This window comes from Scyliorhinus canicula, unplaced genomic scaffold (assembly GCF_902713615.1).
Source record: "Scyliorhinus canicula unplaced genomic scaffold, sScyCan1.1, whole genome shotgun sequence".
Taxonomy (NCBI): Eukaryota; Metazoa; Chordata; class Chondrichthyes; order Carcharhiniformes; family Scyliorhinidae; genus Scyliorhinus; species Scyliorhinus canicula.
Window position 1 is genome coordinate 2,915,431 of NW_024055744.1, and position 14,414 is coordinate 2,929,844.

General features: G+C 50.1%; 1 protein-coding gene and 1 pseudogene across 1 annotated transcript; one reads left to right on the top strand and one right to left on the bottom strand.

Moving 5' to 3' along the window:
* The window catches only part of LOC119960884, a 353,028-nt pseudogene extending 341,174 nt beyond the window's left edge, over positions 1-11,854 (bottom strand).
* LOC119960885 (E3 ubiquitin-protein ligase CCNB1IP1-like) lies at positions 143-5,905 on the top strand. The gene is made up of 2 exons (XM_038788472.1): positions 143-802; positions 5,390-5,905. Exons 1-2 carry the CDS (start codon positions 418-420, stop codon positions 5,602-5,604), a joined length of 600 nt encoding a protein of 199 aa, XP_038644400.1. The 5' UTR covers positions 143-417; the 3' UTR covers positions 5,605-5,905.
* Positions 11,855-14,414: the final 2,560 nt, after the last annotated feature.

The window sequence follows — 14,414 nt, forward strand, 5'->3', positions numbered from 1 at the left end:
TATGTTCTATGTTCAGGGATCTCTCACCCTACCCTCCCACATATAAGACCATAAGACATAGGAGTGGAGGTAAGGCCATTCGGCCCATCGAGTCCACTCCACCATTCAATCATGGATATAGACCACACACAGAACAGACAGTGCAGAAGGAGGCCATTAGGCCCATGGACGACTTCAACAAGAAGTTATTTAGTTGTCCCGATTCTTGGGGAATGGTTTGAGGGGACTGGTATGGGGAAGGTGGATAAACACGAGAGAGTGAGGAAGAGAAGAATGTGGTGTTGGGGTGAGATGGAGAAGGGGGTAGCAGGAGTTGGGCTGAATGGCCTGTTTTGGTGGTGGCAGTCCGGTCTAATTCAATGATTTCAGTCCAGACGGGTCAGTTAGAGTTGCTTCCACTCTCCCCCCACCGATTCCATGGAATCCAGTCTCCGTTTGGCTGGGGCGAATTTTAACCTGTGGTTCTTTCAGATCCACCAGGAGCGGATGTACCAGGAGTCCGCCTACAGCAAAGCGGAGGGCCGGCTGAAGCAGATGGACAAACTCTACACTCAGCAGCTGCAAGGCAAGGACATGGAGGTGAGCAACAGCCGCAGCGAGGTGTCCTCGCTCAAGAAGATGCTGGAGGAGTACAAGAAGAAGTACAGCGAGGTGTCGGAGAAGCTGATGGACAGGAACCGGCAGTACCAGAAGCTGCAAGGCTTCTACGACAGCCTGCGCCTGCGCAGCATGGCCATGGTGGGCGGGGGCGATGCCCTGGCGGCAGTGGGCCCCGCCGGAGCCCTGTACGGCATGCCTTTAGGTACGAGCACCGCAGTCACGTCCCACGGAAAACCCTCCTTGGCAACCCGAGTTCAGTTGCCCGCGCCATTTGGACAACGTGACCTCGAGTGCTTTCGAGTTCCAGCCCGAAATCCCACCGGCCGTCACGTCCATGTCCTGGAGAAGACTTTAGCCCGGCCAATCCACTTAACCTGCACATCGTTAGACACTAAGGGACAATTTAGCATGGCCTGTCCACCTAAACTGCACATTGTTGGACACTAAGGGACAATTTAGCAGGGCCAATCCACCCAAACTGCACATCTTTGAACACTAAGAAGTGACAATTTAGCACGGCCAATCCCCCTAACCTGTACATCTTTGAACACTAATGGACAATTTAACATGGCCAATCCACCCAACCCTGTACATCTTTAGCCACTAAGGGACAATTTAGAACGGCCAATCCACTTATCCTGCGCATCTTTGATCACTAAGGGACAATTTCGCATGGCCAATCCACCTAATCTACACACCTTTGGAGACTAAGGGACAATTTAGCACGGCCAATCCACCTAACCTACACACCTTTGGAGACTAAGGGACAATTTAGCACGGCCAATCCACCTAACCTACACACCTTTGGAGACTAAGGGGCAATTTAGCACGGCCAATCCACCTAACCTGCACATCTTTGGACACTAAGGGACAATTTAACATGGCCAATCCACCTAACCTGCACATGTTTGACACTAAGGGACAATTTAGCACGGCCAATCCACCTAACGTGCACATCTTTGGACACTAAAGGATGATTTAGCACGGCCAATCTACCTAACCTGCACCTCTTTGACACTGAGGGACAATTTAGCACGGCCAATCTACCTAACCTACACATCTTTGGAGAGTAAGGGACAATATCGCACAGCCAATCTACCTAACCTGCACCTCTTTGACACTGATGGACAATTTAGCACGGCCAATCTACCTAACCTACACATCTTTGGAGACTAAGAGGCAATTTAGCAGGGCCAATTCACCTATCCTGCACATCTTTGGACACAAAGGGACAATTTAGCATGGCCAATCCACCTAACCTGCACATCTTTGGACACAAAGGGACAATTTATCATGGCCAATCCACCTAACCTGCACATCTTTGGACACTAAGAGACAATTTAGCGTGGCCGATCCACTTAACCTGCACATCTCTGGTTACTAAGCAACAATTTAGCACGGCCAATCCACCTAACCTGCACATCTTTGGACACTAAGGGACAATTTAGCCTGGCCAATCCACCTAACCTGCACATCTTTGGACACACAGGGACAATTTAGCATGGTCAATCCACCTAACCTGCACATTTTTGGACACTAAGGGACAATTTAGCCTCGCCAATCCCCCTAACCTGCACATCTTTGGACACTAAGGGACAATTTAGCATGGCCAATCCCCCTAACCAGAAAGCGCAATTCAGCGCGGTCAATCCCCCTAACCTGGACATCTTTGGATACTAAGGGGCAATTTAACACGGCCAATCCATCTAACCTGGACATCTTTGGACACGGAAGGGGCAATTTAGCACGGCCAATCTACCTAACCTACACATCTTTGGAGACTAAGAGGCAATTTAGCAGGGCCAATTCACCTATCCTGCACATCTTTGGATACTAAGGGGCAATTTAACACGGCCAGTCCATCTAACCTGGACATCTTTGGACACGGAAGGGGCAATTTAGCACGGCCAATCCACCTAACCTGCACATCTTTGGACACAAAGGGACAATTTATCATGGCCAATCCACCTAACCTGCACATCTTTGGACACTAAGAGACAATTTAGCGTGGCCGATCCACCTAACCTGCACATCTCTGGTCACTAAGCAACAATTTAGCACGGCCAATCCAGCTAACCTGCACATCTTTGGACACTAAGGGACAATTTAGCCTGGCCAATCCCCCTAACCTGCACATCTTTGGACACGAAGGGACAATTTAGCACGGCCAATCCACCTAACCTGCACATCTTTGGACACTCAGGGACAATTTAGCATGGTCAATCCACCTAACCTGCACATCTTTGGACACTAAGGGACAATTTAGCCTCGCCAATCCCCCTAACCTGCACATCTTTGGACACTAAGGGACAATTTAGCATGGCCAATCCCCCTAACCAGAAAACGCAATTCAGCACGGTCAATCCCCCTAACCTGGACATCTTTGGATACTAAGGGGCAATTTAACACGGCCAATCCATTTTGCCTGGACATCTTTGGACACGGAAGGGGCAATTTAGCACGGCTAATCTACCTATCCTGCACATCTTGGTCACTAAGCGCCAATTTAACATGGCCAATTCACGTAACGGTGCGGGGGGGGGGGGGGGGGGGGGGATACGGACTAGACTGGCTGTGGAGAGTGGATTAGCCTGGGTGTGGAGGGGGTCTTAGCCTGGGTGTGGAGAGTGGATTAGCCTGGGCATGGAGAGGGGATTAGCCTGGGTGTGGAGAGAGGATTAGACTGGGTGTGGAGAGGGAAATAGACTGGATGTGGAGAGGGGATTAGACTGACTGTGGGGGGGATTAGACTGGGTGTGGAGAGGGGATTAGACTGGGTGTGGAGGGGAATTGACTGGGTGTGGAGAGGGGATTAGCCTGGGTGTGGAGAGGGGATTAGACTGGGTGTGGAGAAGGGATTAGACGGTGTGGAGAGTGGATTAGACTGGGTGTGGAGAGGGGATTAGACTGGGTGTGGAGAGGGGATTAGACTGGGTGTGGAGAGGGGATTAGACAGGGTGTGGAGAGCGGATTAGACTGGGTGTGGAGAGGGGATTAGACTGGGTGTGGAGAGGGGATTAGCCTGGGTGGGGAGAGGGGATTAGACTGGGTGTGGAGAGGGGATTAGACTGGGTGTGGAGAGGGGATTAGACTGGGTGTGGAGAGGGGATTAGACTGGTGTGGAGAGGGGATTAGACTGGGTGGGGAGAGGGGATTAGACTGGGTGTGGAGAGGGGATTAGACAGGGTGTGGAGAGGGGATTAGACTGGGTGTGGAGGGGATTAGACTGTGTGTGGAGAGGGGATTAGACTGGGTGTGGATAGGGGACTAGACTGGGTGTGGATAGGGGATTAGACTGGGTGTGGAGAGGGGATTAGACTGGGTGTGGAGAGGGAATTAGACTGGGTGTGGAGAGGGGTTAGACTGGGTGGGGAGAGGGAATTAGACTGGGTGTGGAGAGGGGATTAGACTGGGTGTGGAGAGGGGATTAGCCTGGGTGTGGAGAGGGGATTAGACTGGGTGTGGAGAGGGATTAGACTGGGTGTGGAGAGGGGATTAGACTGGGTGTGGAGGGGATTAGACTGGGTGTGGAGAGGGGATTAGACTGGGTGTGGAGAGGGGATTAGACTGGGTGTGGAGGGGATTAGACTGGGTGTGGAGAGGGGATTAGACTGGGTGTGGATAGGGGATTAGACTGGGTGTGGAGAGGGGATTAGACTGGGTGTGGAGAGGGGATTAGACTGGGTGTGGAGAGGGGATTAGACTGGGTGTGGAGAGGGGATTAGACTGGGTGTGGAGAGGGGATTAGACTGGGTGTGGAGAAGGGATTAGACTGGGTGTGGAGAGGGGATTAGACTGGGTGTGGAGAGGGGATTAGACTGGGTGTGGAGAGGGGATTAGACTGGGTGTGGAGAGGGGATTAGACTGGGTGTGGAGAGGGGATTAGACTGGGTGTGGAGAGGGGATTAGACTGGGTGTGGAGAGGGGATTAGACTGGGTGTGGAGAGGGGATTAGACTGGTGTGGAGAGGGGATTAGACTGGGTGTGGAGAGGGGATTAGACTGGGTGTGGAGAGGGGATTAGACTGGGTGTGGAGAGGGGATTAGACTGGGTGTGGAGAGGGGATTAGACTGGGTGTGGAGAGGGGATTAGACTGGGTGTGGAGAGGGGATTAGACTGGGTGTGGAGAGGGGATTAGACTGGGTGTGGAGAGGGGATAGACTGGGTGTGGAGAGGGGATTAGACTGGGTGTGGAGAGGGGATTAGACTGGGTGTGGAGAGGGGATTAGACTGGGTGTGGAGAGTGGATTAGACTGGGTGTGGAGAGGGGATTAGACTGGGTGTGGATAGGGGATTAGACTGGGTGTGGAGAGGGGATTAGACTGGGTGTGGAGAGGGGATTAGACTGGGTGTGGAGAGTGGATTAGACTGGGTGTGGAGAGGGGATTAGACTGGGTGTGGATAGGGGATTAGACTGGGTGTGGAGAGGGGATTAGACTGTGTGTGGAGAGGGGATTAGACTGGGTGTGGAGAGGGGATTAGACTGGGTGTGGAGGGGGAATTAGACTGGGTGTGGAGAGGGAAATAGCCTGGGTGTGGAGAGGGGATTAGACTGGGTGTGGAGAGGGGATTAGACTGGGTGTGGAGGGGGGATTAGACTGGGTGTGGAGAGGGGATCAGCCTGGGTCTGGATAGGGGATTAGACTGGGTGTGGAGAGGGGATTAGACTGGGTGTGGAGACTGGTTTAGACTCCACGCACAGAGAGGTGAGATTGGGTGTGGATAGAGGGATTAGCCTCCGTGCGGCATTAATGAAAATGCTGGTCACACATTCGTTTCTCACCAACAGGCAGGACCTCCCAGTTTGTTCCGATGGAGAATCCCCTGAGGAAGGAGTCCTCCGAGGGTGACTTCCACCTTCGGCCGTCCTTCTTTGGCTCGCCGGCGCCCGATGGCCCAGGGGGCTTTTTCGGCTTCTCTCCAGGTGAAGACCGGGCTCCACATCATCACCGGCCTCAGGACCCCAATCCAGGGCCCTCCAGCTCCTTCAAGATGAAGATGTGATGGTGCAGAGTGCGGGGCCTAGCGGTGGATGTTGTGAACCAGAGGGACATCCGGTCTCACTTCGGACGCAACGGAATCTAACCAGCGTGGCTGTCGGCAAACGTTTTGTGCCGGGTGGTCAGTCGCCTTTTGCTGACGGGCCATAACCTGTTGGTAGCAGCCAGCTCCCCTTGGCCTGTCTCCCCCATCCTCAGTAAGAATCTGTTAGAGCTGAGAATCATCCCTAGGCTGACGGCCTTTCACCATGTTGCTTTGTTCTTTTAAGGGTTCAATGAATAAATGTTTGTCTCTTCCAAGTGAATTCTGGTCTACTCGTCATTTTACCTCCATGTCTGCAAACACCGTCTGCCCTCAAACCATCTCCAGAACCCGCCCAAGGAGGCACAGCATCAGAAAGCTCGGAATGAGGCCGTTCAGCTCATCCACAGAGGAAGTGCGACCCCTATTCATACCAGGCCCCTCCTTTTGGCCGCCCCCAGGGGCGTCATGTGCTTTTTGAAACTACTTACTGAATCTGCTCCCGAGTGCCTCGTACGGCAGCACACCTCAGCTCAGCACAACAATCAACCTAATCCTTTTGAGGAAGGATGTGGAAGCTTTGGAAAAGGTGTAAAGGAGACTTACCAGGATGTTGCCTGGAATGGAGAGTAGGTCTTACGAGGAAAGGTTGAGGATGCTAGGCCTTTTCTCATTCGAACGGAGAAGGATGAGGGGCGAGTTGATAGAGGTTTATAAGATGATCAGGGGAATAGATAGAGCAGACAGTCAGCGACTTTCCCCAGGGTGGAACAAACCATTACAAGGGGACATAAATTTAAGGTGAATGGTGGAAGATATGAAAATGAAAATCGCTTTATTGTCACGAGTAGGCTTCAATGAAGTTACTGTGAAAAGCCCCTAGTCGCCACATTCCGGCACATTCTGTCTGGGGAGGCTGGTGCGGGAATCGAACCGTGCTGCTGGCCTGCTTTAAAAGCCAGCGATTTAGCCCAGTGAGCTAAACCAGCCCCTGTTTCTATGGTGCATCTGATAGAGGGGGAATGTCAGAGGTAGGTTCTTTACCCAGAGTAGTGGGGGCAATGAAAGCACTGCCTGTGGAAGTAGTTGAGTCGGAAACATTCGGGACCTTCAAGCGGCTATTGGATAGGTACATGGATTATGGTAGAATTATGGCGTGTAGATTAATTTGTTCTTAAGGGCAGCACGGTAGCATTGTGGATAGCACAATTGGTTCACAGCTCCAGGGTCCCAGGTTCGATTCCGGCTTGGGTCACTGTCTGTGTGGAGTCTGCACATCCTCCCCGTGTGTGCGTGGGTTTCCTCCGGGTGCTCCGGTTTCCTCCCACAGTCCAAAGATGTGCGGGTTGGGTGGATTGGCCATGATAAATTGCCCTTAGTGTCCAAAATTCTATGATAATCTAGGATTAACCTAGGACAAAAGTGCGGCACAACATTGTGGGCCGAAGGGCCTGTTCTGTTTTGTATTTCTCTATGTTCTCACCCCTCGAACATGTTCACCCATGCACTCAGCTCGATCTGCAACAACAACCCATTAGTCTCCGGCACGGAAGACACAGGGTCGCAGCGGAAGGGTGCTTTCTGAATGGAAGGCTGTGACTAGCGGCGTTCCACAGGGGGATCAGTTCTAGGACCTTTGTTGTTCGTCGTGTATATAAATGATTTGGATGAAAATGTAGCTGGTCTGATTAGTAAGTTTGCAGACGACACAGAAATTGATGGAATTGCGGATAGTGAAGAGGATTGTCAGAGGATACAGCAGGACATAAATTGGATTGGATTTGATTTGTTTATTGTCACGTGTACCGAGGTACAGTGAAAAGTATTTTTCTGCGAGCAGCTCAACAGATCATTAAGTATATGGGAAGAGAGGGGAATAAAAGAAAATACAAAATAGGGCAACACAAGGTACACAATGTACCTACATAAGCACTGGCATCAGATGAAGCATACAGGGTGTAGTGTTAATGAGGTCAGTCAATAAGAGGGTCATTTAGGCGTCTGGTGACAGTGGGGAAGAAGCTGTTTTTGAGTCTGTTCGTGCGTGTTCTCAGACTTCTGTATCTCCTGCCCAATGGAAGAAGTTGGAAGAGTGAGTAAGCCGGGTGGGAGGGATCTTTGATTATGCTGCCCACTTTCCCCAGGCAGCGGGAGGTGTAGATGGAGTCAATGGATGGGAGGCAGGTTCGTGTGATGGACTGGGCGGTATTCACGACTCTCTGAAGTTTCTTGCGGTCCTGGGCCGAGCAGTTGCCATACCAGGCTGTGATGCAGCCCGATAGGATGCTTTCTATGGTGCATCTGTAAAAGTTGGTAAGGGTTAATGTTGACATGCTGAATTCCTTAGTTTCCTGAGGAAGTATAGGCGCTGTTGTACTTTCTTGGTGGTAGCATCAATGTGGGTGGACCAGGACAGATTTTTGGAGATCTGCACTCCTAGGAATTTGAAACTGCTCACCATCTCCACCTCGGCCCCTTTGATGCTGACAGGGGTGTGTACAGTACTTTGCTTCCTGAAGTCAATGACCAGCTCTTTAGTTTTGCTGGCATTGAGGGAGAGGTTGTTGTTGTTGCACCACTCCACTAGGTTCTCTATCTCCCTCCTGTATTCTGACTCGTTGTTATTCGAGATCTAGCCCACTATGGTCGTATTGTCAGAAAACTTGTAGATGGAGTTGGAACCAAATTTTGCCATGCAGTTGTGTGTGTACAGGGAGTAGAGTAGGGGGCTAAGTACGCAGCCTTGCAGGGCCCCGGTATTGAGGACTATTGTGGAGGAGGTGTTGGTGTTCATTCTTACTGATTGTGGTCTGTTGGCCAAAGTCAAGGATCTAGTTGCAGAGTGGAGAGCCAAATCCTAGGCTTTGGAGCTTTGATATGAGCTTGGTTGGGATTATGGTGTTGAAGGCGGAGCTGTAGTCAATAAATAGGAGTCTGATGTAGGAGTCCTTGTTTTCGAGATGCTCTCGGGATGAGTGTCGGGCCAGGGAAATGGCATCTGATGTGGACTGGTTGCAAAGGTATGCAAATTGCAGTGGATCAAGGCGTTCTGGGAGTATGGAGGTGATGCGCTTTATGATCAGCCTCTCGAAGCACTTCATTACGACTGAAGTCAGGGCCACCGGACGGAAGTCATTAAGGCACGTTGCCTGGTTCGTCTTTGGTACCGGTATGATGGTGGTCTTCTTGAAGCAGGTGGGGGCCTCAGGGTGGAGTAGGGATAGGTTAAAGATGTCTGTGAATACCTCTGCCAGCTGACAGGCTCTGAGTGCACAACCAGGGATCCGGTCCGGGCCCGTCGCCTTCCGAGGTTTCCAAAGAGCCGGGGAGATCTCCCTGGTTTACTGCTTAATATTCATCCCTCAACAAACATCACTGAACAGATTCTCTGGTCACAATCACATTTCTGTTTGTGGGATCTTGGTGAATTGGCTGTGCTAAATTGCCCCTTAGTGTCCAAAGGTGAAGTGGGGTTACAGGGAGAGGGCGGAGGAAGGGGTAAGGGGGGATGCTCTTTTGTAGGGTTGGTGCAAACTCGATGGCCGGATAGCCTCCTTCGGCACTGGAGGGATTCTATGATGCTGCCAGAGCTGTTGAGTTAATCTAGAATTTTATGCTTTTATTCTATATTACACACCTTTTTAATCCACTGATTATATTTATTGAACCATTGTACCATCGACTACCAGGAGCAGTGTGTTGATGTTTCAGCTATTTCAGCCTTGGGTGACTGTGTGGAGTTTGCACGTTCTCCCCGTGTCTGTGTGGGTTCCAGTTTTCTCCCACAGTCCAAAGATGTGCAGGTTAGGTGGATTGGCCGTGCTAAATTGCCCGTAGTGTTCAAAAAAAAGTTAGGTGGAGTTACTGGGTTACGGGGATTGGTGGAGGCATGGGTTTAAGTAGGCTGTTCTTTCCAAGGGCCGGTGCAGGCTCGAATGCCGAATGGCCTCCTTCTGTAAATTCTCTGATTCTGTATGATTTTCTCTCTCACTGTCTGATCCAATGGGTCTGTCTGGTAGTATTTCCCTGATGGTAGCACAGTGGTTAGCACTGTTGTTTCACAGCACCAGGGCCCCGAGTTCAAATCCCGCTTGGGTCACCGTCCGTGCGGATTCTGCAGGTTCTCCCCGTGTCTGCGTGGGTTTCCTCCGGGAGCTCCGGTTTCCTCCCACAAGTCCTCAAAGACGTACTGTTAGGTGAATTGGACAGTCTGAATTCTCCCTGTGTACCCGAACAGGCGCCAGAGTGTGGCGACGATGGGCTTTTCACAGTAACTTAATTGCAGAGTTAATGAAAGCCTACTTGTGACAATAATAATAATCTTTATGTGTTATGGTGTTTGGTATATTAAGGAGCAGGTAGAACTATCTTGATTTGGCCTGTTGTTCCCTCAAGATATTCCATCTGTTTTTGGCGAATGTGTCTGGAGTCTGAGTTCTTCCAATCTGTCTCCAATTCCCCTTCCTGTCTCGGGTATATGGATCCAGGTAGCTTGGTGTTGTGATTCATGTTGTTTAGTTGTCTGTCTGTCTCCAGCAGGTATTGTTGTCTCTCGATAATGACTGTGCTGCTACCATTGTCTTCTGGTCTTATGAACATATCCGTGTTGGACCCAAGCTCCCAGATTGTCTTTGATCTCTCTGGGTAAGATTCTGTTTGTCTCTTGTATTTCACTGTGACAGGGCAGAGACCTGATTGAAGGGATTCAAACATGGGAGTTCTGGGAAAGATGGAGCAGGAGCTGGGTCTCATGGACAAGATGAGCCCTAAGAGGGCATGAGGGGAGATGGGAGAGAAACTAGAGAAAGATGGTTCGATTCCCGGTTGGGTCACTGTCTGTGTGGAGTCTGCACGTCCTCCCCGTGTGTGCGTGGGTTTCCTCCGGGTGCTCCGGTTTCCTCCCACAGTCCAAAGATGTGCGGGTTAGGTGGATTGGCCATGCTAAATTGCCCGTAGTGTCCTAAAAAGTAATGTTAAGGGGGGGTTGTTGGGTTACGGGTATAGGGTGGATACGTGGGTTTGAGTAGGGTGATCATTGCTCGGCACAACATCGAGGGCCGAAGGGCCTGTTCTGTGCTGTACTGTTCTATGTTCTATGTGGGTTCACGGCTCGGGAAAGGATGAAATTTCGAGACAGTTTGGTCCGGTGGGCCCGTGGAAGGGAGGGAAGCAGCAGAGGCAGCTGATCGGATTGACTCAATCTCAGTCACAAAGAAGCTCCACAAGCTCCTCACACTTCTTGTTGGAGGTGAGGATGGAAGAGACAGGGGAGAGCGAGAGTACTTCAAAAGGAACTAACTTGTGTCAGAGAGATTCAAAAGTTTCAACACACTGTGGATGTCGCACAATCTAATTTATTTGACTTTTATCCAGAATATTAGCCCCTGTAAATGGGCTGGAATTGTTATCAGCAGAAAGAGACCCAAATGAACATGGTTCAGTCCTGAATGTGAGTAACAGCAAAACCCAATCACTGTCATTACTTGTGGCCTCGTTGGTGTCTCCGCAGGGAGGATGACTGAGTGAATCCCTTCCCACACTTGGAGCAGGTGAATGGCCTCTCTCCGGTGTGAACTCGCTGGTGTGTCTGCAGGGCAGATAACTGAGTGAATCCCTTCCCACACTTGGCGCAGGTGAATGGCCTCTCCCCAGTGTGAATTCGCTGGTGCTTCTGTAGGACGGATGAAGTGCTGAATCCCTTTCCACACTTGGAGCAGATGAATGGCCTCTCCCCAGTGTGAATTCGCTGGTGCGTCTGCAGGTCGGATGATTGAGTGAATCCCTTCCCACACTTGGAGCAAATGAACGGTCTCGTCCCAGTGTGAATTCGCTTATATACAGTGAGGTGAGATGAGTGTCTGAACCCAGTCCCGCAGTGAGAGCACCTGAATGGTCTCTCGTCTGTGTGAATACGTTGGTGGAGCATCTGTTCCCCAGAACTTTTAAAGCACTTCCCGCAATCTGGACATTGGAACGGTCTCTCTCCAGTGTGAATTCGCTGGTGTCTCAACAGGTGGGCTGAAATAGTAAATCCCTTCCCATACTTGGAGCAGGTGAATGGTCTCTCCCCAGTGTGAACTCGCTGGTGTGTGGACAGAGTGGATGACCGAGTGAATCCCTTCCCACACTTGGAGCAGGTGAATGGTCTCTCCCCAGTGTGAATTCGCTGGTGTGTGGACAGAGTGGATAACCGAGTGAATCCCTTCCCACACTTGGAGCAGATGAATGGTCTCTCCCCAGTGTGACTGCGTCGATGAATTTCCAGCTTGGATGGGGAAGTGAATCCTTTCCCACAGTCCGCACATTTCCACGGTTTCTCCTCAGTGTGACTGCATTTGTGGCTTGTGAGGCCTGGTGATTTACTGAAGCCTCGTCCACACACACAACACGTGTACGGTTTCTCCCCACTGTGAACGATGCTTTTTCCTTCCATGTTCAAAATCCGATGATATTCAGGATATGATAAATTGAGGACTCTGTCAGATTCTGATGTGATGCTTGGTTCGAGTTTCCAGACTTTGAAGCCTCCCTTCGAACATCCTGTGAAACTGATTGAAAACAGAAAATAGGGAGTGAGAGAACTCACAAAAACACAAAGGCAGGTTGTGAAATTGAGCTGAATGAATCTGGTCATTTGTGGGGCCGGCACTGGGAAAAAGTGACCATGAAAACTGCTGGATTGTTGTAGAAAAACCCAACTGGCCTCTTTGGGAGGAGAGAGAAAGAGGCGAAGAGGGATTTTGTATATCTACAAGATATATTAAGAGAGTAGTTGGCAAAGCAAATTTGATCTTGAGCTTCATAAACAGTAATATTGATACCAAAACTATGCTTCTGGTGGCACAGTAATTAGCACTGCTGCCTCACAGCTCCAGGGACCCGGGTTCAATTCTGGCTTTGGTGACTGTCTGTGTGGAGTTTGCACTTTCTCAACATGTCTGCGTCCAAAGAAGGGCAAGTTCAGTGGATTGGCCTTGATAAATTGCCCCTTAGTGCCCAGGGATGTGCAGGTTGGAGGGGCTATGGGGTTACAGGGAAAGGGTAGAGTGTGGGCCTGGGCACGGTGCCCTTTCGGAGAAGCAGTGCAGACTCGATGGGCCGAATGGCCTCCTGTACTGTAGGAATTCTATGGTTCTAATTCTATTCTATTAATCTTTATGAAGCTCTGGTCACCACTCTTCAGGAAGAATGTGAAGGTTCTTGGAGACGGTGCAGAGGAGATTTACCAGAATGGTTCCAGCAAAGAAGGTTGAGGGGAGATTTGGTCTAATGCAGGTAGGGAATATACAGTGAATAGAAGAACCCTGAAGAATATTGAAAGTCAGAGGGATCTAGGTGTACAGGTCCATAGGTCACTGAAAGGGGCAACACAGGTGGAGAAGGTAGTCAAGAAGGCATACGGCATGCTTGACCTCATTGGCCGAGGTATTGAGTATAAGAAACGAAAGGGAAAATGCTGGAAAATCTCAGCAAGTCTGGCAGCATCTGTAGGGAGAGAAAAGAGCTAATGTTTCGAGTCTGATGACTCTTTGTCAAAGTTGAGTATAAGAATTGGCAAGTCATGTTGCAGCTCTATAGAACCTTAGTTAGGCCACACTTGGAGTATAGTGTTCAATTCTGGTCGCCACAATACTAGAAGGATGTGGAGGCTTTAGAGAGGGTGCAAAAGAGATTGACCAGGATGTTGCCTGGTATGGAGGGCATTAGCTATGAGGAGGGGTTGAATAAACTTGGTTTGTTCTCACTGGAACGTAGGAGGTTGAGGGGCGACTTGATAAGAGGTCTGCAAAATTATATGGGGGGATAGACAGAGTGGATAGTCAGAGACTTTTTCCCAGGGTAGAGGGGTCAATTACTAGGGGGCATACGTTTAAGGTGCAAGGGGCAAGGCATACCTCTTCATTCACCCGAGGAAGGAGCAGTGCTCCGAAAGCTAGCGTTTGAAACAAACATGTTGGACTTTAACCTGATATTTTAAGACTTCTTACTAAGGGGCAAGGTTTACAGGAGATGTACGAGGCAAGTTTTTTATACAGAGGGTAGTGGGTGCCTGGAACTCGCTACCAGAGGAGGTGGTGGAAGCAGGGACGATAGTGACATTTATGGGGCACCTTGACAAATACATGAATAGGATGGGAATAGAGGGATACAGATCCAGGAAGTGTAGAAGATTTTAGTTTAGTCGGGCAGCATGATGGGCACGGGCTTGGAGGGCCTTGGGCCTGTTCCTGTGCTGTACTTTTCTTCACCTGAGGAAGGAGCAGTGCTCCGAAAGCTCGTGTTTGAAACAAACCTGTTGGACTTTAACCTGGTGTCAGACTTCTTCCTGTGCTCACCCCAGTCCAACGCCGGCACCTCCACATCATGTACTTTTCTATGTTCTTTTACTTTTATACAGACAGATTTATTCTGTTAAAGACACAATATAAACACAAATGATTGTCATTGACCTGATATCATTGTTCAGCGCCATCGATAATAAATTGGAGTTGAAAGAGTTTAATGAACAATTCGTTCGCTCTGTTACTGGGTAATTTCAAAAATATTGCCCCTAACAAAGATGGCGGGTGCGCATGCGCGGTCGCCGCCAGTACCTTCAATAAAGATGGCGAAAGCGCATGCGTCCTGCTCCCAATACCCCCGACAAAAATGGCGGACATTAACCCGGGTTTGTAATTGAGGAAAGCTGCGGCCCTGCTCTGTGCAAAGGGCGGGGGCCCATCCCGGATATCGGTAGGTTATTTTTCATGGGTTTGCGTTTCATATAACATGTTTACACAGCTTCTCCAGAC